This window comes from Phaethon aethereus (assembly GCF_964289735.1).
Source record: "Phaethon aethereus genome assembly, chromosome: 1".
NCBI classification, from domain to species: Eukaryota; Metazoa; Chordata; class Aves; order Phaethontiformes; family Phaethontidae; genus Phaethon; species Phaethon aethereus.
The window spans coordinates 87,659,500-87,684,453 of NC_138575.1; the positions used below are offsets into that span (position 1 = coordinate 87,659,500).

A 24,954-nucleotide genomic window follows, 5' to 3' on the forward strand; every position below is an offset into this window, starting at 1 on the left:
GTGGTCAATGATAGCAAAGGCTGTTGAAAGAATTACAAGGCTCAAGCATTGATTGTCACCAGCCTGAAGAGATTCCATTTATATTCAAGATCAAATAATCTCCTTCAGAAATAGGCAAGAAAAAGAACAGTTACTTTCACCTCTAGGCTGCTCATGACTGAGAGCACCTCTACACGCTGGAGTGAGGATGAAAGCTTTGTTGCCTCCTGCATTTTGCCCCAGTGTAAGGTTTCAAAGTTTGACACTGTATCAGTTTGGGTCAGAAGTACTTTGACAGCAACATGGAAAACAAATGAAGCACAGGGCCACAGACTTGTGTAACACAGAGTTTCTGCTCTTCCCTGGACAATGCTACCTGCCATAAATATGGGATGACATACACACCCTCTTATTATCAGACTAAGACAATAAGCAAGTAAATTAGGGAAATTTGGGTTTGGGGACATTTGCAAGAACAGTTAGCTCTGACCGCAAGAGAGCCTCTGTTAGGCTCCAGATCTAACCTCCAGTGCTGCTCCAGCCCATAGCCCACATATGCTGCCTGGTCTCAGGTCTCACTGGTGGTGCTGAGATCCTTCAAGCAGGAGAGCTGCCTTGCAGGGAGACAGCATGCCTCATAGGGAGAGGGAGTGCAAGGAGGGAACTACACGGGGGAAATCTGGGTGAAGGGACAAACCCAGGAGGTAACCGGGCAAGCACCTGCTGGCCAGACCAGGTCACATCACCTGAGTTTGTGTCTAGACCTAAAGGGTGCAGGCAGAAGCAGAGGCACCCCAGCTGCCTGCACGACCCAGATGCCAGTACGGCCCCAGCTGCGGGCCCGGGCCCGCTGGGAGGGACGGGGTGCAGCGCGGGGGCAGCTCCCGCGGGCAGCAGGCAAGAGGCCATCCAGTCTCGGGCCGGCGGGCCACACAAGCCCAGGCCGGCCCCGACCGGCGCCCTGGGAGCGGTGCGCACAGCACAGCCCCGCAGCCAGGGAGGGCCCCCGGGGCTCGAGAGGGAGCGGCCCCGACGCCTCAGGGCGGAGCCCCTGTCCCCGGCCGCCACGACCCGCCCCGCCGCGCCGCGCCCGGGCCCCGACCGCCGCCCGACCACACGAGGCGCTGCGGTGGCGGCGCCCGGCGGCTCGGCACCCCCGCCGCGGCAGCCGGGGCCCACGCACTCGCCGTGTCGGCACCGGCCGGCAGATGGCTGCGCAGCACCGGCGAGGCGCCCCGCGGTTCGCAGCCGCGGTGCCCGGCCCCGCCCCGGAGGCGGTGCGAAGTCTCCCCCGGAGCGCCCGGCGAGTCCGGGGGTGGTGGCAGCAGACGCCGGCGGGCCGAGGCCCGGGCCTGCCGCATGAGGGGGTGAGGTGCACAGCCCGCAGTCTCAGCTCCCGCCCAGCCCCTCTGGCCCCCGGCATCTGGTTTCCCCGGCCCTTGGGCACCCGCTCCAGGCGACAAGATGGGAAAAACAGGCCTGGGAAAGGGCCTGCTCAGCACCGCTCGCCAGGCACCACAGAGCAGAGAGGATGGCTGCGGCCCTCCCTTCATTCCGTATTCCTAGAAGTGCCTGTCGGGGGAGACTGCCAGCAAGCACTGGGCAGCCTGCAGACAACAGTCCTAAACTGACAGGGAGCTCGGCTTGCCTGCCACCTTGCAGAGCCAATCAAGGAACGAGAACACTGGCCAGGGGCACAGCCAGCCTTTGTGTTCGTGGTAAATTACATACTGGAGGAGCTCTGGGTTTACCATCAGCAGAAGTCTGCAATGCTATGACAGACTGAGATGTAATGCTCTGGGCAGGCACAGTTTTTCTGGGATCATGGGATTGCTGAGCCATTATGTACCCAGCAGAGCTTCATATGGCTGGGAATTCACTGAGAGGTTGAGTGAACTAGTTCAGAACGTCGACCTCTGGCTTTCTGTCACCTCCTGTCCTGTAACAGAGGTCAGGTTCTCCTCCCTGTTAGAAACAAGGGTTGTAGTTCATTTTTCCTCTTTCTCGGTTCCTACTTGGGGCAAAACTCAGAACCAGAAGATATTGCCAGAAGGTCTTCCTCCATCCTGTCCCCTTTTGCATGTTTGGAAGATAGTCCTTCATCTTCTGAGGACAAAGGAGAAGCTGTGACCTCAGTCTTTATCGTGACCTGGATTGTTTCCAGTCCTTTGCATAATGCCTGGTCTTTTCCATTGAGGGAGAGGACCCCAGATATCACCCAGCAGGCAACCTACATTCACCTTCTCTGATCCTCCAGTAAGACACTGCTCTGAACATGAAGCACCTCTCTCTACCCCTGCTAGGTTCTCCCCTCTTCCCTTCCTCTGTTGGGAGACCTCCCCAGTCCCTACTGATCCTACCAAAGAAACTTCTGGCTGCATCTGTACTTGGGCGGAGTGGGATAAAAGCACAGATGTAGAATGAACCTGTGCTGTGATAGCAGTCAGGGCTTGTCCAGACATGACAGCTTCCCTACCCCTTCCCAGGGGAGTGAGTGCTCTCAGGAGGGCGGGGAGAGCTCTGTAGCACCTAAGTGGAAAAACTGGCTGAGCTATGCAAGGAGAGGGGATTGCTGGAGAAGGGAAAGGATCTTGTGCTTTAACCTTCACCAGCTCCCCAAGCAAAATGAGTAGCAAGCAGTAGGGATTCATAGAGGCACCGGATCCTTGTAGCGGAGCAAAGGCAGAACAAAGCAGAGAGACAGGGCATCTGCTGAGCCTGAGAGCAGTGCATGGATTCCTTTTTCTACATGCCTTAGCATTGTGATATATGGCTCTGACAAGAGCAGAGATGTGCTGTCTTTTACCTCCCTACCTGCAGTAACACATATCCCCAAAAACACCACACATACTCTCTCCCCTGACAAACACACAAAGTTGTCCTAAGAAGATGGATCTTGTCTCTTCTGTGACAAAGGGAGAGCCCTGTACTACTTGCTCCAACAATGCTGGCTTGCTCTGTGGCTCCAGTACCTCAGTGACTCCTATGCCTTCTAATTGCTCTTCCTCAGAAATGAGCCAGGCACTGACCATATTGTGCAATGTGCTTTGCATGCTTTCCCATGGCAGAAGAGCCATCCCAGTCCAAGCAGAAGGGGACACACAGGAGAAACTTGGCCCTCCTCCGGTTCTCAGCTTTCTAGTCACGGGACAAATACACTGTTCCATGTGTCTGACCCATTTGCCCTGAGAGAACAAGGCTGCATTTTAAGGGTTGGGAACCAGTTGTTGAGTGAGTCAGTGTCAATCACACAGTTACAGCTCACAGAAACTAGCTCTGGAGCTGAAGGCTCCTGGATGAAGCCCAAGAAGGAGTGGAGAGATGTGTGCACGTCTTACACCTGACACGAGGAGAAAAATCACAAGTGAAAAAGAGAAGCTGAGGAGGGGAGGAAAGGTATAAGATACACCTGGCAGGCACAGAGGGCACACAAGAGAGAGGTAGACCACACTAACTCCCCTGATCCCACTTTATGCTTACAGATGCTCTGATCTCTAGCTCTCTGGAACCTCTCCCATGGCCTACAGCCAGTGTCTGTCTGCATACTCACCTACGCAGCTCCCATCAACTTCCTCAAACCCCACAGCACAAAGGCATCGGCCCATTGGTACCAGCCACTCCCCATCAGTGCTGCAGTGCATCCTGGGGGGAGAGCCCACTTCTTCAGCTGCATACTCCACACAGACCCCAGGCACTTCTGTCAGCCCCTCTGAACCTGCTAGGGTCTCTGGAAAACGGGCCAGACCCCGCACTGCCTCCGGACAAGTCTTGTAATACACTCGGACAGACACCATTGCTACGCAAGCCCCCGAGTTCTGGAAAGCCAAGTAGAAGCCCCGGCGAGACAACTTCCCAATGGGGCACACTTCTGTGTTCAGCTGCATGGCACCCGATTCGATGTCTCTGCTCGTGAAACTTCGGTCTGCTGCCACAGTGTTGAGCTAAGTGAAAGAGAAAAAGACAACAGTGGTAACATCTGAGCAGGCGGCAGCAGCTGAGATACTCATGCCTCTCAAACTTTTTTTACACTAAGGTCTTTTAGATGCTGCATGGTCAACTGTTTCTAATGCCAGTGCACTGCAAGCTTTCTTTGCACATGGAAGAAGTGTTAACAATGGGATCCAGATCCTTGCTTGCCACCATACTTTCCAGCATCTCCTTCCAACTCCTTGGCAGTCATTCATTGGTCTTATATAGTACACTATGTTCTGGGTCTGATCTCAGAGGTCTTTAGGAACTGCCCCTAAAGGAACAAATATCTCTTATGTGATATTATTCTTTGTTTGCAAATTGTATGCAGTAAAATCACAGCAGTGCTTAGAGTTGTGTTTTTAAATTGACCACTGAATTACAGCCACCTGTTTCTGGGCTGATCAGATCATCTACTGCAAGGTGCTTTTCATGCAGCATTCAATGTATTTCAGCACTGTAGATACTTGGGTGAAAAATGCTCCCACACTCTTACATTCCCACTGCTTCAGCAAACAAAGGGTGACAGAGATACTTTCAATGCTTGGGCAAATGGGAAAGGCCTCCATGACATCATGTGATATGGAAGATCTGGACTGCAGGCTTTCTTCTCAGAGCACCTGATGGTGGGGTGGCCTTTCTTCTCAGAGGGAGAGCCTGATAACTGTCCACTCCACCATAGGCCCCTTCCCAGTAAGTGACACCACCCACTCTGTAGGTGGATGGCAGGTGAAGAGATCTGCACAGCGGCTGCATCTGTGGATTGTAAGGCAGCTTTAGGAGTTTTGGAGGTATTGCACAAATTCACCTGGTAGGTCCCAGCTGCAGGGGAGGTTGGAGGAGAACTGAGGAGGGAGGGGAATCTGTTACGAGAGTCCTGCTCTGCTTGTGGCGGCCTGTACCATTCTTTGTTTTTATTACATGCCATTTAAACTGCAGAGGAAAGGGCAGTCAAATAATTTAGGTCTGTGTTTCTTTTAGGACAGAACTGGGTTACATAAGTTCCTTTACAAAAAATCTGAGGTTTCCTGTTCTGCAGTTCAAATACTTCCATGGCAAGAGGACACTATGTTGAGGGAAACAGCAGTTAAAATATAGCAGTGCTAAATACTTTCAAACAAGGGAGAATTTCATTATAGCAAGCCATCACCTCCAATTTTAGAAAAAAAAAGACCCTATATCTTTTAACAATCAGAGTAAATGATCAGGAGCACAAAGACCTGAACTGGATTCTGTTCTTCACTTGGTCTAATCTTGCTTCGTTACCTAAGACAATTCAAATTCCTTTGGTTTCTACTTTACTATTTCTAAAAATTGGTGTAACCATCTAGCACTGTTATAACCCTTTAGAATCCTTACCTACATGGTGTCCAGTTAAATAAGTGCTTACACAGAATGGAGGGCTGATCTCATCTGAAAACTCCTGCGCCTCCTGTGGCAAAGACTGCTCTGAGCATCACAGAGGGCACTGGGAGCAAAGTTTATTCTAAGGACAATGCTTACTATCCAGGCTCCTCCCTCCCCAGATGCTGGTTCTCCTGGCCTCCCCCAGCCAGCAAGACACACCTAGTTTAAGCTGAAAGATAGAACTAGTTTAAGCATAAAGAGATGACTCAGTCTTCACGCCCAGCACTACAGACCTTGATGAACAGCGGGCGGCGGAACTGGATCCCGACATCTTGTTCAGACTCCATGTAATAGAGATTGAAGGTCTCTTTGCAGGTCACCACTTCACCTTTGAAGCTCTTGCAGTCCCTCACAGTAAACTTTAGCTCCACATAAATGCGGGAGGCTGCCTCACCCCGGTAAATCCAGTTAGTACGAAGCCAGTGATCAGTGTCACCCTCGGAAAGCACACTGCAGTCCTGGTACATATAGACCGGGGTACCATTTATCATCTGCTGCACTTCACTCCACTGTGCCCAGGGTAAAAGAAAATACACATTGTTAGACAGATATGAGAAACAAGTTTCACTTCAAATATGACAAAATCTAGCCTAAAAGGTCCATTCCCATATATTATTCAGGGCTCAAAGCCTGGCTAGCTAAAAGGTCTCTTACACTGAGCAAAAGCTGCATATGGTCTAGAGCCCCATACCTGCCTAAACTCTTTACATAAGGAGCAAAGAGGATACTGTAATTTGGATCTGACTTATGACAAATTGAAGGGAACAACAGTACATGGACCCTTGAACATCCTACCTCAGTTCCAATCTATTTCTTTCATATACTATCTTAAATTGAGAAGAAGACCCACTACTCCGACATATTGGCCACTTCTCTCTGCCATCATTTACATTCAAAGTGTACAGTAGGACATACCAGATCAGGACTATTATTGGCCCCTGAATATAACGCACAGCACTTTTGGGGTAAGAGAAAAGATGGCCCCACACAAAGGTCAGTTGCAGAAGAACTGTGCTACAGCAAGCACTCATTAGGTTGGAGATCATAGTTCTTTAAGTTTGATATTTTGCAAACCCTAATTTAACTATTAAAACCAGTTGATTTTCCTGACTTCATACTAGGTTCTGCTTCTTTCCCAGGCAAAAAATGGGTGAGAGGAGGACATGAGCCCAGCTGGTTATATGACCTCACTGATACTATTTGTATGAATCCAGTAGGGTTTGAGACATATTTTAACATACACTTTTGTTGAATTTTATGTGGTTCTAGTTTTGTTTCCTCGCCACAGGTCAGATGATAGATACAAAATGCAAAGAATATTCACTTTTGAGTAAGTCACACAGGAGAACTGAAAACTTAGAAAGCATGGTTTTGACCACAGGGAAAGTAACTTAGATCCTTTTTCCACCTGTGCTAAGACTGCCTTTCTCATTATGTTTTCAATGTTTAATCAAATTAAATTGAAACAAGTGCTCACATAGGTATTGGCACAAGTTTAAGCATCTTGGTTTTAAATCACACCCCAGGTTAAGATGCAATTCAAACAAGGCCTCAGTCTCTATATTACTCTAGGCTTGTCAAGTCTCATGGGCTGAGTGTGACTCACATATTTCTCCAGCACCACCACCTCCTCTCTTCACAGCACAACCCTGCAGCCTCTCTCCTAGCTTCTGATCCCACAGACCAGGTCACTCCGCTAGTGGAATATAAGATATGGACCCACAGAGTGCCTAAGGAGGCTCTGCTTTTACATCATGATTTAGAGCATACCTCCTATGCAGCCCCACTCTGAAAACTGATGCATCAGAGTGCTTTCTCCACAATAATAAGCCCTGCTAACAGCACAAGCTTGTATCTGGCCAATTTCAGCCATTTGCCTAAGTGCATACTAGCAGTCTCCTCCCAGGAAGTTCTGCAGATGGTATCTATGTGTCCCTTCTTGTTTTCTTTTTCTCCACATAATTAATCATCTCCAGTGTTACCCCACCCTCTTAATCTGATCCACACAGGATTTACACTTATTTCACTTATTGGAGGTCAAAGGACTTAGGATAGCAAGAGAGAGAAACAGACTGATCAGTCTCAATTGATCAACCAGAAGGGGCAATCAATCACCCCTTGCACTATTTCATTGAAAAACTTCTGGAAAATGCTACAGAACTGAATTTACAACACACCCCAAAGTATATTGAAATACAAGAAAAGAAGTTAGAATGGAGAATAAGAGCAAAGTGGCTTTCATAAGAAACTGCTAATGTTAGGGCTGGCTTTTAGAAGCATTTTTCCATGGGTGTCTGCCTCCACCAAGCTGATGAGAAATGAATAATTGCATTGGAAGGCTGAGAGTTAGAAAAGTTTCCATTAGCAATTTATCCTAAGGCAATGCCACAGTCATGTCGCACCAAAAGACACGAGCTGTTGTGATGCATGTCCTGAATATACCATTTTCAAAACTTAAGTGATACGGGACCAAAATTTCGTTTTCAATAGTGACAACTCTAGCAGAAACATCTCCTTTAAAATCTACTGCTGGAAAAAATCCAACTGCTAACTCCTGTATTTCTTAGCTCTTTTCAGCCCAGCTTCTTCCAGACTGAGCTCTTCCGGGCAAAGATGCTTAGCACTGACTATTGCAGTTTCATATGCAGAGTGGTGCAAAGAAATAACAAGGGAGTCAGACTTGGTTTTTCTAGACTGTACTGCTGATGGGTAAAGGAAGTAAAATGAGGATATTATTTATGCTAATGATACAGAACTATTGTTAAATATGCTTGTGACTGCTTTTCATTATTCAGTGAAGCTTTTAAATTTAAAGTAGTAGAGGAAAACTGTTACATACAACACTTAATGAAAGAGCAATGAGTCCAGAAGTTGCTAGGCAACTGTCTCACATTCTGAAAAAATCTACTGCAAATTCAAAACTTGGATTTTTAATGAACTTAATCAACATGTGTGGAAAAGTCTGGCTCAATCAATAGGAATTACATGGCTCTCCAGTTTGCCCATGACAATGAATCTACCTCCTTTGATAATATAACTTTTTACAAATTTCATTCCAAAACTGTATCCTTACTCCAGTCATTGGTTCGGCCACAGGCCACAGGATGTGAAATATTCTCCTAGGAGAAGTGGTCAGTGGGAGTCAGACTTCCTCATTTTAGCAGTGAGTGAACTGTGATTTTATGATGCTACAGAAAACTTTTTCATGAGATTCAGAATCATAGAAAGACTTAGGTTGGAAAGGACCCTTGGAGATCATCTAGTTCAATACCCTGCTCCAAGCAAGCTAAAGACTTCCTAAAATCTTTAAATTTTATTCTTTAAAACTCCTTTTAAATTCTTTTAAATTTAAATTTTTTTTAAGTTTAAGTTTAAACTCTCTTTAAACTTTTAAAACCTTTCAGAAGTCTTAAAAAGTTGCTAACAAAACAAAAGTAAATGCATTCAGGAGAGGGCCATAAATTAGTAGCTTGACTCTCTAAAAAGTCTAAGGATGTAGCCATTGGATTGGAGGACAAAAGGGTGTTCTATACTTCTCAGGAACCCATATACTAACACAGGCACTTACTTCCAGTGATTTGGTCTTGAAAGTCTTGGTCTGGTGGTATAACACAGAGCAAAATAATTCCAGCACAGCAATTAGTGTTAAGTGAATTAAAGCCTCAAATCAAAAGTACTATCTCAGTAACCTCAGAACACTGCAAGTTTAGGAAAAAGGAAGGCAACTTTTCCTCCCATGGTTAGTTTGGATTCAATATAAAGAAAGCAGTGGCAGAGATAAACTGTCTTTATGAAGGCCATTCAGAATGACTTGAATGACAATCTGGAAGGGTGCCAGTAGGTATTTGTAGTAAACAGTATTGGTTTGGTCTGCCTTGTGACTAAAGATCCAAAGATAAGATAAGGTACATGCCTTTTAATACTTGCCTTGACTGAGAATTGGTTATACAGTTTAACGCTCTGAAGCCTAAGGTAGGCTTACTCTGCATTTTCTATAAATGAGCCTTCTTTAGGTTATGTCAAAGAGCCTATCCCCGACAACCTGTGATTCCTCCATCCATCTGTGGACTACTCTTCCTAGGATCTGCCATAAGGTATGAGATGGAAACAAACTGAGAGAGTTCATATATCTTCTTGGAGATACTGTCTCAGGCTCTGCAGGCATCAGTAAAGTGGTCTCTTTTGGTGTTAGTGTTTTTATGTGGGGAAAAAAAACCCAAACTTTTTATGATGACTAATACAAATTTCATCCTTGCTAATAAAGAGGTAGGCTACCAGTGACAGAGGCAGCAGGCTGTGACAGTATTGCAAATCCTTAGGCCCAGACTGCAAAAGTGCTTGTGGCTTGCAACAGTAATGCTGCCTCCAACTCCAGCCTGCCAGGGACTTGCCTGGTCTCTTTTCAGATAAGACCCTGCCTGCTGTGACCTATATTTCATTTGCCTTCACATTAGCTCAGCACAGTGGCTTCCAATCTATGGCCGGTAGACCCCTGGGGAAAGGCACAGCGATACTTTTAAGAGACTTACAGAAGGAAACAACAAGGCAAACATCTTGCCAATACGCTTAAAGTTACTAAACTAAGATCTGTATCTCCACTGCAAAAGATAGTTCACGTATTGAAAACCAGTAACTTCTTTAACTTTGGGTTGGAGAGCTGGACTAAGATGAAAAGACTGGCTGAGTTAGTACAGCCAGCTACAGTGTGCCTGTGCTTAGCAAGTGCATCTCTTTCCCATTTAATTTGCAACAGAATTCAGAGTGCTATTTTAATCTATGAAATCTTTTCCTGAAGAAAAATCACAGGGCCCCAAACAACAATCCTTTTCAGCAACAATACATCACTGGTGTCCCAAGCCTGAAACCACCTAGCAGAACATGCACTACTGAATGGTTTCCATCTCCTTTCCCCTGTCAGCACTTCTGCCTATGGAGTCTTTTTGACTTTTGTACAGTAGCATTTCCATGCTACCATGACCAAAAAAAACTTCCTGGAATAGATTCAGAATTGAAGGCAGTTGTACATTACAGGTTCGGCTGTGCTACATTCTTAGCGTAGTGCCTCAGAGGAAAGACTGTGGCAATAGAGACATCTTGCTGATACTTGCTGTGATATGGTGAACAGCTTCTCTTCAGCTAAAATACATCTGACAAAAATCTGTCAGTAGATAAAGCTAGACCAGTCAGTCAAAAATAGCAGCACCATGGAGGTGTTCTGATAATACTCCAGAATGAAGTCTCTGTGACCCTTCTCTGAAAGTTTCTCAATACTCTTGCAAGTTCTTTTGCTGGTGTGGAAGACAATTTAGATGATGATGATGAAATAAGTGTGGTGACATCTAGACACTTAACTGCATGAGTCCTGTAACTTTAGATCTGAGAAAGCAAAGAGGCTGCTTTTATTTCTTTGATCTTTTGGCAATGGTCAGGGAAGTTTGATTTCATCACATCATCATGGAGTCTTTGACACAACTCGACATAGAAGAGATGTTTACTTGTCTACAGCATCTTTCTGGGTGGCATGATACATTTTTACCCCACAACGATCCATTGATTATTTTCAGGGAGGAGCAATTGCATTATGTAATTACTTGTCCTTTAGGGCACTAGCACACAGGTCTCCATCCCACCCATCTCCTTCCAATTTAACTTGTACTCAGGTTCTTATAGGAAGATAAAGTACTCATGTGAGCCACAGAGCTCCAGCGTATTGATTACAGAACCTGTTTATCAAACCCAGGTTCTGCTGTCTGCTCATTCTCTGACTTGTCTGGCCACATTAAGGACTTGCATGAAAACAGTTCTGGTCACAACAGATGCTGCTAGGTGAGGGATAATGATACTCGAGTTCAACATTTCACTTAGGTATTTTGGAACACTTGTTTCATGTATATGTATTTGGTAACACCACTAACAATATCAATTACTACAAAAAGGACAGGAGTGGAAAATCAGATGGTGCATTTTAAGAGTTCAAGAGTTCATGGCTAAAGTCATATTACCAATAAAGCAAATATTAGCTCTCATGTTATTTTTGCACTACATTGTACATTGCATGGGATCCGTTGTAAATGGAAGTGATTTTTTTTTTCCCAAGGCTAAGGTTTTTGTATGGTGTGAGTTATGGTTTTGTATGGTGTTTCAAATATACTTCCAGTATTTACAGAGAACCTGGAAAATAAGTCTGATAGCAATGGGCAATATTTGCTCTGTTTGCATAGGTTCCTTTTAAAGATGAGCAACAGATCAGGTAGAATCCCACATAGGGACAGGGTGCCTTTTCCTTGAGATAATCAAAACTGCCTGGAGAAAAGAAGCTGCAGGAGATGGCAGCATGAAAGTCACAGTGGGGAGCTGGCAGGCTCATGCTCAAGCATAGGGAAGCCAGGAACTAGGCCTTAGAAGCGATGGGAATAACCTTCCAAGAAATCAGAGGGAACAGGCACATTTTTCTGCAGCTCTGCCTCTGAGATGGTAAGAATCACACTTCAAAGCACAGGTCCATCCAGGTCCATCCTAGCAACAACAGATAAAAAGCCTTCCCTTTCTAACCTTCCTACCTGCAAACTTACCAGTACTTTGGTTGGTATTATAATAAAAGTTGGGTTTTTTTTTTACTTTAAATAGTCTGTTAGTCTTCTTGGAGGACTTTGCTATAGGCAGACTCATCTCAAAGCTCCAGCTGACTTGTGGTGCTTTTGTACTGACATGAGAAAGTTCAGTGAACCTTGTCCACTCTCATTTGACTGCTATAAAAGGGTGAATCAGCTTCCTGAAGCTGCTAGGCAACAGTGCTGTCATCACTGTAGTTCCTGAACCGCCATGGTGATGTATGTTATGGTTGTACAGCATCTTCGCTGGTTCAGAATGTGGTCTTTTCTGCCCTTCAGGTCACAAAATTGAGTGCACTAGCTGAGATTGCTACTTAGTTCTGTGTGCAGTGACTTCATCTGAGGTTGGTGGCTCATGCAATCTGGCCTATGGTACAGTTATTAACTTTCACTTTACTTCCTCTCATCTCACTTTTTTTACTCCCTCCTCTCACCCCTCTCAGTAAAGTATATCTAGATATGCAGAACTTTTTTTTTCTTCTCTCCCAAATCCACCTAAAATAACTAATTTTCACTTAACAGAATATCATCAGTAAGTATCTCCACCAGTCCACATATCAACAGCAGCAGGGCATGTCAGAATATGATTCTGAAGCCAGAGCTGTTCCCATTTCCAGTTAGTTATTGACTTTACTAGGCATTTGTCCCTTACTTCGATGATACAGATCCTGTTTGCTTGGAAGAGCTAATCCCCTATGCTTGATACTTAAACTGAGAGCAGGCTGAGGTATATACTGCTACTCGATTCCAGGTTCAGAGGTGATGACACCTCTTTGAGTTAGATCTTAAAGGACATGCATTGTCAACAGTTGTGGGAAGAGATGCATACAACAGCATTTCTGATGGTTATTTTTCACACCATCTTCAGATGTTACAAAAAGCTGACTAGTTGAAACTCGTTCCAAGTAAGACAATCTAAGTAAGATACCAAGAAGTCTGATTAAATGTGAACTGCTCTGGTTTAATGAAATAGGAGTGCTGTGCTGGAATAAATTGCAGGTTGAGGGCTGTGTGGCCCACAACACTATTTCCTTCATGACCAGGCCTACCTGTCTGAGCAGAAGCGGTGGAAGCAGAAACCAGCCATCAGCTGTTATTAATATCTGGGACCTCTTAGTCCGGTGGAACACTACCTCTCTTTGCAAGAACCTGAAGGCATGTAAACATTATTGTGAGGTCAATGATACAAGAGTTGCTGACAGATCACAGGTACTTGATGTAGGCTATTACCTAAAGAAAACTGAGTAATGTAGGATTTGTACTATGTCTGGCATTTAATAGGAAAATAATGGTGTCAAAAAAAAAATCTGAGCGCTGGCTTACTCATATTGCATTCACATAGCTTGGCAGCTGCTATGTTCATAATCAGACCTCCTGTGAAACATGGGGTGCAGAACTGCACAAGAATTACATAATTTCCAAAGTTTTTCAAGTGTTTTTGGAGCCACAATAGTTGCAGTTAGTAGCTATTTTTGAATAGCCTCTGGAATACATTAGGTCACTGGGATTAAACGCACATCCTTAGTCCTGTGTGAAGGTAGACTTTGGAAAAGTTGAGCAGATCAGGTGCCATGAACACTGGGAGACCTGGTGGAAAGTTTGAAACTGATAGCAACGCTTTGAAGTATGTGTGGAAGCAAGCAAGAGTATGGAATAGGCAGAAAAAAATATATCATCCACCTCACCACGCATAGGAGACTGAGAACAATGGCAGCCTAGAAAGGATACTAAGAAAATCACCTGAAAACTTTAATAATACTATGATCCATGCAGGGATATCATTTGAGAAAAATAAGTTCCATAAATCATCTACCAGTTGAGAACTGAGCATTGCTGAACCTTTAGTATGTAATAAATATGACACAATTTGGAAATTAGTGGCAGCAGCAGAGTTCATGTGATTTCTGAAATAACAGATATCCAATTTAAAAACAAAGTTACTGTGAAAAAGGACTCTTTTACAAGCAGACAGCTGTAGAACTGGTGAAAGCATGCCTCTCAAGAAAACACACCAGCTAAAAAAGATTAAATTGTGTTTAATTTACAATCCATTTAACAGCATAGAGACAGAAAGTCATATTGAGAGGCCCAGAATGCAGCATCCTACAGTACAAATGGCTAGGAATTTAAGTAGTCATATACACTCATGAAAGTATGACTGGATTATGCAAATACTATTCACACACACAAAAAAGAAATTGGAAGTAGTGGACAAAAGGAAAACTTCAAGATAGGCCTACAAGCTGGGCGTGAAATAATCATAGCAACTAAAGACAAATACTGGATGGCTCAATACATTGTATCATAGGCCTACATAAACGGATACAGAAAATCCATAGGAACAGATATTACAGAGCTCAAAACATTAAATCAGGTAAAACTGTGAGGGCCTTTTCTACCTGGGCTAAAAATACAAGCTCAGAATGCTAATGAACAAACATCACAAAACTATCACATAAACACAGAAAGATTTAGGTGAGAAGGGACCTTTCGGTCTCTACTCCAATCCCCTGCTTATAGCAAGGCTAACTTGAAAGCCAGGTTGGGTTGCTCAGGGCCTTGCCTATTAAAAGCAAAAAGAAAATAACATGACTCCTCATCACCATCTGTTCAAAGCTGATGCAATTTGCATGAAAGCAAAATAGAGATAAATAACTTTTTATACTGTTATTTTACAAGCTGACAGGAAGCAATGGTACCATGCCCAGTAACTGAAATTGTTCATGGTAAGATTTGAGAAGGCCTTTTTGGGCAGTTCCAGTGATTTTTGAAATCAGTTCAAGTAGCCAGGCTGTTTTTGCAACATGGGGAGCCTTAAGGAAATGTCAGTGCAAGTAAATTCTGGACTCCTCACACCTTCAAATTGATCATTAGCTCTGTAATATATGTTGAAAGACAGGAATCTACTACTAGTACTTGAATACATGTGCCCATGCCCAACTGGTATCACCATCTTAAAAGTTCAGAGATAAAAAATTTATCAAGGAATTTGTTAGATGATGGGGGGGTGGTAAGGATGATAAGAAGGTGATTATAGGAATTACAATCTGCCTTTGTAAGGATCTAGTTTCCAATAGTAGCCTAAAATGAATGAAACCCTTTCTAAACAGCTATTACAAAGCAAGCTAGTGCAAACATTTTAGCAAACAACCTTCTACAGACACTGTACTTAAAGTACAAACACTTTCACTTAAAGACTACCTTTAAGCTTAGGCAAGATTTCACTGCCGGTTAATGTATTCTACAAGTACAGAAAAATGGCCCATGCTGTCCAGAATGGCCTGGTATACAGCTCAGTGTTCTTAGGGTGAGCATGTGTTAACAGAAGCATTGTCTGTACTGGATACAGACCAAGTCTGGCCATGAAACAACCACACATGGCAAGCCACCTCATCCATTGTCAGTGGCTAAAAGTGAGGCGAAAACAAAGGCATAATTCTGCCTCCACAGAATTATCCAACCTCTTCTGAGCTATGCCTTGGAGACCTTGTCCATATAAAGCATGAAAATTCCTCACAGCAAATTCCTCCTCTGTGTGATAAGCATATTGACACAAATCCAGCTCACAGATGGGAGATCTCTGGCATCTGAGGCTAGGTACAAGTAGCAGTGTTACATGAAATATACCTTTCGACTCTGTATGCAATACAGCTCAGATGTTTCCACCCTGTTACTAACCAAGCTAGTCAGACTATTCAGTATTAATCTTAGCTCTTTTGTGTCAAAAAATGTTCTGAATTAATCTCAGTTCTCTTTCAAACATATCTACTTCCTCATTTTAGAAGAATGCTTTCAGAAACAGTTGTTCAAAGCTCTGATTCTATGAGAATCGCCCATTGTTCCCTTTTTGCTTGTGGCAATTTGTCAGCATTCCACCTAACAGTTATTGGGAAATGATGTAATTAGACAAATCCCTGCAAAAGAGTTGCTCATCAGAAGTCAATGAATCTATTCTTCATCCTCTGTTAGTTTATTAGTCATCAGTATCCTGATCTATCAGTTTAGATTGCTCTCAGGCCATTTTTTCCAGCATCTTCTACAATTCCCAGTTACAATTACTGTATTTTAAATATACATACTTTAAAAAGCAGATGTAGCACAAACAGAAGTGTATGCCAACTTCTAGCACTGCTGTGAACCTACTGTACAAAAATCAGATGTTCTGTAACAAAGGTTTTGTCTTCTTTCTATCAGATTACTTTTAGAATGCACTTTTCAGTGTTTCTTTCCAATCTCTTCAAGATTTGAAGATTTGAAGATACTTGCCTGCATCCTAGTATTGGGTTAAAATTACCACACAGGCAGTTGATTGGGACAAAAAAGGGAACAATGAGCAAAACATGATCTACATGTATGTCTCACTAGGGCACCTGTTTTGAGTAGGGTGTAATAATAATAATAATAATAACCAAAACAGCTGTATTAATGAAACAAATGCAATCATGCCAGTACAGGAGAACATCACTGTCTGGCTCCAGTTCACCCAGCAAGACTACCAGGAGTAGGAGGCTGGGGTGAATTTAAACCAGCCACAGCGCGTTACAGAGGACAGTTATGAAAGTGAGTTAGGAACAGGCTGAACCCAGGTCTACTTTATACGCAGCAAGGGTAAAGACTTTCTCCACAGAAGAGCTTGGGGCTTCCTAGAAAGATAAGAGCATGGATGAGGAACTGGAACTATGTACTAAGATACGTTCTTTTAACTACTGCAGTGTAGTCTCTGAATTCCCTTTTCTTTGTGCCTTCCTTCCACTTCTCCCCCAGTCCTGCTGTTATAAAGGAAACCATCTTCAATAACATAAGTTGTGATGCTAGAGAGACTGCTCAACTGTACTTGATGCAAAATAGCTGTACTTGTACAAAAATAGCTGAGAGCTCAGCTGTCTTTTTGGGTCCAGTTTTGCAGTAGTTTCAGGAGTAAATTTTGAAGCATTTCCATCAACTCAATTTTATAGTCATGAAACAAAGCTATGTGGGCCAAACACAGCATTAGGGCTGGTTGTAAAATCCTAGAACCTTGCAGCCCACCCAACAGGCCAGATTGCTGCCCTGTGAGATAACAGTTATTTCTTCAGTCAGCTGCTGATTTAAAAAATTTGTAACTAACTGAATCATTCAGTTTAGTACTCAAGAGAAAAAAAGACAGAACAACCTTAAACAGACAAAGTTTCTAAATTCTTAAGAGACTTGGAGACAGAAGTACTTCTGCCATGGCTATTTGCCCAGAAAAGGAGACATAAGATGCATTTGCAATATATTAGGATGAAAAACTGGGTGATTATTTGATTTTTTCCTTTTTCTCCATTAAGTCTTATTACCTCATGGAAACAATATACTTCAAGGACATGTTTAATCACTCAGAGCTACTGGAAGTCAATAGGCATTAGAAGAACTACTGGAAGTCAATGAGGCATCAGTGAAGGGGCTGCAAGGGAGAGACACTTACAAAACATGCAACGCCCAGAAGAAGGTGGAACTGCAGAAGCCAAATTTTGGGAGGCAGGGTGAAATTTCAAGTTGGATTATGCTTTTCCATCATATAGTACTCCCAGTGACTCCCCTTCCTTGAACATGTGTACTCACCCCTACTTCTGGAGGGTCTGGAAGCCAGCCCAGTTCACCCTGCGCAGTGCTTGTGTCGAGTAGATCCACTGAACACCAGAAGGGGAAAAAGAAAATCAGTGACCCAACTCATATGGCCTGTAGACTGGTTTCATCCTCCTTTTGTCACAGAAGGCAAAGCCTGCACTTCCCCTCTCAGCCCTACATCCTTTGTGACCTTTTACCTTCAAAAAGCATGGCTAGAGGAAATATGGGAAGATACAAGACAGTGCAGCTAGTCAGGAGTTAAAATATTTTTCTCATATATGATACCCCCCTCCCATTCCACCCTCTCTCAAGTAATACCCACACACATCCAAAAAATGCAACCCTGACAAATATTTCTGCTTCCTAAAGCTGCCCCAAAATGCAAGCAGGAGGCTGAAGCCTACTGAAATGGGAACCCAGCATTAGCAGCTGAACACATCTTTCCTTGGAATAGGCAGGCAGCAGACAAAATGGATGAAGAGGCAGGCAACCAAATAAATTACCAACACAACAGGTCAGTCAGTGCTGCCTAGAGGTACTATTCAGTGCTTGAAACACTGGGGGAAAGTACAGAGGCAGTGTGAAGTTGTAGAAGGGACTTTCCACTGTCACAGTACCCAAAAGCCATGAGATGCATCAGTTGCTCAAACTGCTGAACCCTCTGCCTCTGACCCAGGCTGTCCACCAGCTGATGGTGGCCTAGAAATCACAAAACCATAGAATCATTGGAAAAGACATTTAAGATCATCAAGTCCAACCATCAACCCAAGACCACCAAGCCCACTAAACCATATCCTGAAGTGCCATGTCTACATGTTTTTTTGAACACTTCCAGTGATGGTGACTCTACTACCTCCCTGGGTAGCCTGTTCCAATGCTTGACCACTCTCTCCATAAAGAAATTTTTCCTAATATCTAGTCTAAATCCTTTCACTCTCTCCCCCCACAGCTATTTTAGCCATGACAGCAAGAGAATAACAGCTCTCAGACAAAGGATTGCCACCTCGTGCAGAATTGCACTGCATGGCTGTGTCGTTAAGCCTTGGCTCCCGGAGTCATGTGACAAAGGAGAAATTCAGTAGTATGTTCATTGTTAGCCTTCAAAGAAATTTGAAAATGTGATCAGAGTTTGCCCTTAAGTCCTGATCTGGAGATAAACTAAAAATGTGTCACTTCATAGTCAAACAGGGAGAAGGGATAGGAGAAGGGATAAGTCATACTGCTGGATGTACAGCTTTGTGCCTGCCATTGGGTCCGCCAGTGCTGCCAGTACAGACTACTGGTTTTGGTGCACCTATTGCAGCCCCAGCTTGGGAACATAGGAAACAGGAAAAATTCCTTGGATTCTGTTTTAGATTCCTGTGGGTGTATTCAGAGGGGTCACTTCTAAACAGCTCAGAAAAGAATTTGGGGGTGAAAGGTAGGAGGGGGAAAATATTTAAATAGCATTTAAATAACCAGATTTCCTCCCCCTCATCTGACTGCTTTACAAGTACTGCTTGCCAACTACAAGTAATAGAGTGTAAAGTGCAGATCAGCAAGAGTCCTGTGGAATGAGGAAGCAGGCTGTGGGCCCGGAATCAGAGATAAGAGGGATTGCACTGCTGTTCTCACCTCTGAAACACCCTTTCCGGATCGGGAGAAGGGAAAAGCAGGATTCCAGGTTTTGCAAGTTCACGGCATTCACAGCATGGTCATATGGCAAAAACCTTCCTAGCCGCAGACTCCCTGTCCAGACAAGGCTCCTCACTTACTTCCCTTCTGCTCTCAATCTCTCAATTTGAAATACTATTTTTGTTTTGTTGGCTCCAAAAACTCTCAGGTTGATGTAGCCTGTCCTTCCAGAACCGTCACCCAGATAATATCTATCCCACGCACTTCAGGCCTGAAGCAGTGATGTGGAAGTGAAAGAGGCTGCATGGCAAGTTCTAGCAGAGCAAGGGAAAAGGAACTGAGAAGCGGCTTAGATGGGAACCTGGTACAGCCCGTGTGCCATGCACTGCCAGCAGTGGCTCCTTCAGCTGCCAAGTGCCCACTGGAGGTGACAAAGTCCATTCAAAAGAAGTACCTCTCACAGTGAAACCCACAACAGGGATTCTCCGAAGAAAGGAAGAATGAGTCAGCAAGACTACAAGAGCACTAGGAATATGAGTCCTCTGGGGCTACTAGCTCTGTGGTCCACAGCCTCACTGCTAGGAATCAGGTGGCTGTCTGACCACATGGGAGGAGGTGTCCCAAAAAAGAAGAAATACTTCAGATAAGAGAGGACGCTAGGGAAATTATCTGTTCCCAGATAGACATGTTAAGGGAGAGTGGATCACAGACACAGCCCGAATGAGATGGTTGAGATAGGGGAGAAGCTGGCAGAGAAGTCCCAGAGTGTTACTGCCAACTACTGGTCACACACTTAGGGAAACCTGAGCTTGCGTTGTGCTACCTTATATTACTTCTCACCTAGGGTGGCCTTCTCCACAATGTCTGCTAGCTGCATTGATGTAGCTGGATCCTTAATACAAACATGCCTGTCAAGAACACTTTAAAAGAGTGCTCTGCACTCGTGGAGTCTGAGATGAGCCAATGGCTGAACTGCCAGTTATGACTAAGTTGTCTCGATCGAGACCCTACAGCAGCAAAGGAGAGGCCTGTCCTTGGGATGGAAAAGCCCCAACACCTCTCGCTGCGCAAAACAGAGACTAGAAGTCTCTGGCAGGAATTAACTGCAGGAGGAGGTAGGGAACAGAACAGAGATTTACTCTTCCTTACCTCTCTATTAAAATTCCCATTCCCCAGATGTTTCATAACCACTGTGTAACTGCCAAGATGAAAGAAAAAAGATAGCTACATCTAATAAAAGGGACTAAGTGGAACAGAGAAGGGAAGAAAGGGAGTCTTAAGAGAAGAGGTGGAAGAGGTAATTGTGAAGCCCAGCTCTACCTTCCAGCACTGGGGTACATGAAAGAGACTGTTTCACCTTCCAAGCCTCCAAAAAAATGACTGGCCTCTTGCTCACAAGGGTTAACTCCCAAAAGGGCTTCCTGAGAAAACTGCGGGGGTGTTGGCGGGGGGGAGAAGCTTTCTGAGTTTGTGTTTAAACTTGTTATCTGCAATGCTTGTGTTTAAGGCAAACAGAGGCAAAATTCTCTTGGATTACTGGATATACAGAGGTGTTTGTGCTTCAGCTGGGAGGGGGTGAAGAGGGAGGGGGGCAGCATACCCAGGCTCAAGCTTACTGAGCCACCAAGAGTTGGATGGGGTTTGCTCCTGGCCTTCGACCCCCAGACCCACCTGCCCTCCCCAGACACCCCAGTCCCTCTCCAGCTCCCTCCAGGCAGGCTGTGGTGTACCTGGGACCCCATGCATGTTGGTCAGGCCCTGTTCCCTGCCCCTTAGAGAGGTCACTCTCTGCCTGCCCACCCAAGACCAACCCTCCAAGCAGAAGGACCAGCAGGTCCCACACTTACCTTCTTTCCCAGGCACCTCAGAAGGAAGGAGAGCCCAGAAGAGAAGGAGCCCAAGGGAGAGATCGATCCTGCTGCTCCAGGTCCTCAGCTCCATGCTGGCTGGAGAGGGGGGCTAACTCCCAGCCCCTGCCTGCTCTCCTGGCTCAGGCCTCCAAGCCTTGGCTCCTGCTCGCAGTGCATGAACCTCTCCTGCAGCCTCCTGACTGGAGCGCACGCATTGCACAACCTCCCTGCCTGGCCCACAGTTATGATGAAAGATCAAGGCAAGTGGGTGGAGAAGCCTTACTGCCTTTACCTGTTTTAAAGGGGCTGGTCACAGACTTCCCATCTGGCAGGCAAATAAACCCACCTTAAAGGCAGCCACCTTTTTCCTGGGAGCCTCCCTTCCACCTTTGCTCCAGTCCCGTAAGAGGCTCCCGATTGCCACCTCCTGGGCAGCCCTCGCCACCGACCCCGATCTTGCTCCGCCGCCGGCCCCGGGCGGCCCTCCAGGGGGCTGCCCTGGGGGCTCTCGGCGGGGCGCCCGGCCAGGGCTGGCCCCCACCTCTGCCCCACCCCCCCAGGCGCACTTCTAACCGGGCTTTCTTTTAGAGATTAAAACAGCCCAGACACTGCGTTAGAAACTGCTCTGTACATTCTTTCTGGCTAAAACCACTGAGCCATCTTTGCAGTAGACATTTAGGAAATCCATCTGTACGCAGTGGTAGCAGCCCATTTTGTTCACCAAGCTGTGACAGCACGTCACAGAGCAATAGCCATGCCACTTTATCTGGCAGAATTACTGTTTTCCTTTTAGTAAGCTCCTCAGCATCGGTGGAAGGTGCCTGCTTTTTGATACAAAAATCATGGGAGAGCAACTAAGCCAGAAGAATTCTCTCTCTATGTAGGAAGACCTTATGGGACTTTTAGTTTCCTTCTTGAGGGACATAAATATGAAAGAACTTGCTTTTATGGTATCTCTTCTGCCATTCATCAAGGATGTTACTCCCACCCATACACAGCTATTACACCCCTCCCCGTAAAATACAGATGGCATTATTTCTCCACTTGCTGTAAGGCCACATTCCTCCTGCTCTCTTCCTCCTCCTCCCCAAGGAAGGCTAAAGAAAGGACTTTGTCAGGTTGCCTAGAGAAGCTGTGGGATCTCCACCCTTGGAGATGTTCCAGACTCACCAGGACACGGTTGTGAGCAATTTACCAATCTCTGGAGTCAGCCCTGCCGTAAGCAGGAGTTGGGACTACAGACCTCCTGAGGTGCCTTGTATCTAAAACTTTCAGTGAGTTCTATGATTCTCTAATCATACATCTCGGAAAACCAAAATCTATCCCAAGAAATTTGAACACAGACAAGAGAAATTCGAGAAAAAATGGTTAAAATACTAAGCTTTAAATTTTACATAGCACATGAAGTAAAATATATTTAAAAATATATATTTTTTTTAAATATCAGAAATAATTCATATGTTAATGTCATTCAGAGTAGTTCTATCTTAAATTTATTCCATCTTAATCCTGCCTAAATTGTTCTTTCTCAGTCTACAGTGCTAAGTCTCAAATTTTTATGCCCACCTTTTCCCCACATTTGAATGACTCCCATTGCAGCATCAGTATAAGGTTTTCTTGTCTACATCCCATACCTTGAATTTGCACTAGTTGACTGTGTCCATTTCAGTCTTCATTTGTACAATACTGTGCCTTCTTCAGTCTATGATGTAGCAGTGGGGCAGATGGACGACTAGATTCTCCTTTGTGATGGGATAACATAGGCAAGCCCTACATAGACATGAAATGGGAAATAACCATTTGCAACTGGAGTGGAAGGCTGTAGGGCAGCTCAGGAGTTCACATCCTTCCTAAGGCAAAAAAATTCAGCATTGCAGCCTTACATTCAGTTCCTCAGGGCTACTCAAGTTTGCATCTATAGAATCTCAGAAGTGCCAAAGCTCTGGGGTGAAGAACCTGGGGATGCTCTCTCTTTGTTTCATTAGTGGGCAGATACTCAGGACATTTGATCTAAGCTATTTGGAAAAGGCAGGAACAGATTTACTAGGGCTTATTGGAGAGCATGACCTAAAAAAGATTTACTTTCTTTTTCTTCTGCTTATTAGTGTTGGCTGATGGGAGTCAGAAATTGGGGTATTCCAGATGGCGGTGGTCAGAAATCGTATTATATTGCTTTGTTATTTTGTAGATTGGAGTTCACCTACTGTAGCTCCCAGTCAGAATGTGTACAAAGGTAGTCAGACAAAATATCCTCTAATGTTACAGCAAAATCAAGATCTGCAGCAAATCTGAAAACAAGTGGAAACATAAAAAAGTAGAGACCCCAAAATGCCTGGAACTTTACTGATACCTGTAAAAGCTCTGCTGCATTCTTTGCCATGCGTTCTCTGCACCAAAATGCAAATCCAAAGGGAAAAAGAGGGAATCTATGCAGAGGTTGTACCCAATACAGTGGAGTACTACATGTGAATTATTCATACCACTCTGTTGAGTATTTCATTTACAGGATCCTTTTTCTTGTGCATCACACGGTTGGATTTTGGCTTTGTAAACTGTTGGACAAAACTGATTCCCTGACTGTCTAGTGGAAAAAAAAAAATCTGAACTAACTTAATTTCAAAAAATCTTTATCTTTGCAATTATATTCTGTGATTCTGTGATTCTATGATTTACACCTCCACAACCTTTTCACTGTCATGGCTTCCCAGTGAGCTTCTCATCTCTGGCATGCTTTTTGATGGTAGGAAGATAACTGCATCTGTTAAACTCACTCTCAGCATGTCTTTGGGTTGAATCTCATCCTGTGTTTCTAGTCTCTCTGAGTATTTCTGAGTCGCAGGGCATATTTTGTCCTTCCATTTCCCAGTATCCTGTTTCACGTACTGCTGGAGATTAGGTATCTCGCTGGAAAATATCACTACACAACACACCCAGGCTTTCCTCCTACAGATATGTAGGCTTGTGGTGAGGGAGATGAGGAAGAATGGTATGCACCAGGTCTTGTCTTGATGTACTGTTGGGACAGTCAAAGGGCACTCCCAAGACTGAGTGGGGACATGCTTCTTTTGAACTGCATTTCAGGCAAAACTCTTTCATATGTTTCTTATAAATTGTTTACTGTGTTTGCTGCTTCTCACGTTTTAGAAAGAGCTATGAGTTTCACCGTTGTGCTGTTAAATGTCCTTCTAGATAATGAATGAAACTGAACCTAGAAACAATCTCTGGAGTTCCTCACTTGATATTACTTCACAAACTATCAAAGCGTCCCTTTGGTATTGATAACTTGAATCTGTGCATCTCAAACGGGCTTTCAGTAAGGTGTCATAGATGTATAGGATTCACAGGGGCCCCAATCACACCCTGCAACAAACCCCACTTCAGTCTAAAGAAGGAACTTCCTTGTTCTGTGGCCTCTGATTCACTCCTTTTATCCACTCTCTCTACAACTCTAAGAAAAATCTATGAGAGCTCTGTAGAGCATAGGGGATGCTCTGTTTCGATGTTCCATTCCTTGCAGAGAATTTGTGCTCACTCTTTCTTATTCTCACCTCCATGACCACAGTTTAATATTCTAGTGTTTTCATTTTTATCTTGGAAAGTTTCCTGGATCTACTCCACCTGCAATTATCTTAGAATATTTCAAACAACTGACTTCAGACAGTCTTTCTGCAGAAAATAGAGTCCTACCATCTAGTGGTTTAAGTTGTTAAATTATTTTTTACATGGACTTTTTTCATTCAGAAACTCAGACTTCATTTTAAATAGATATTTTAAACTCCTACAAAGGAGGACAAGTGACTCGTCTTGATCACAAAGCTGTCACCCCTAGCCTAGGAGCTTGGGGATTTGACTGCACAAGTAGTCAAGCTGGTTATCTTTCTCCCCTGAGAAGAATAACAAGGGCAAGGGAACGAATGAAGCTGATAGAGACAGGA

General features: G+C 44.4%; 1 protein-coding gene across 1 annotated transcript in view; it reads right to left on the reverse strand.

Annotated features, from left to right (window-relative positions):
• EPHA1 (EPH receptor A1) overlaps positions 1–21,246 on the reverse strand; it is a 36,604-nt gene extending 15,358 nt beyond the window's left edge. The window contains exons 1-4 of the mRNA XM_082014158.1: positions 21,017–21,246; positions 17,550–17,617; positions 5,589–5,864; positions 3,530–3,920 (exon numbers count right to left, since the gene is read on the reverse strand). Coding sequence (XP_081870284.1) covers positions 3,530–3,920; positions 5,589–5,864; positions 17,550–17,617; positions 21,017–21,110 — 829 coding nt within the window. The 5' untranslated portion in view covers positions 21,111–21,246. The remainder of the gene's footprint in view (positions 1–3,529; positions 3,921–5,588; positions 5,865–17,549; positions 17,618–21,016) is intronic.
• Positions 21,247–24,954: the final 3,708 nt, after the last annotated feature.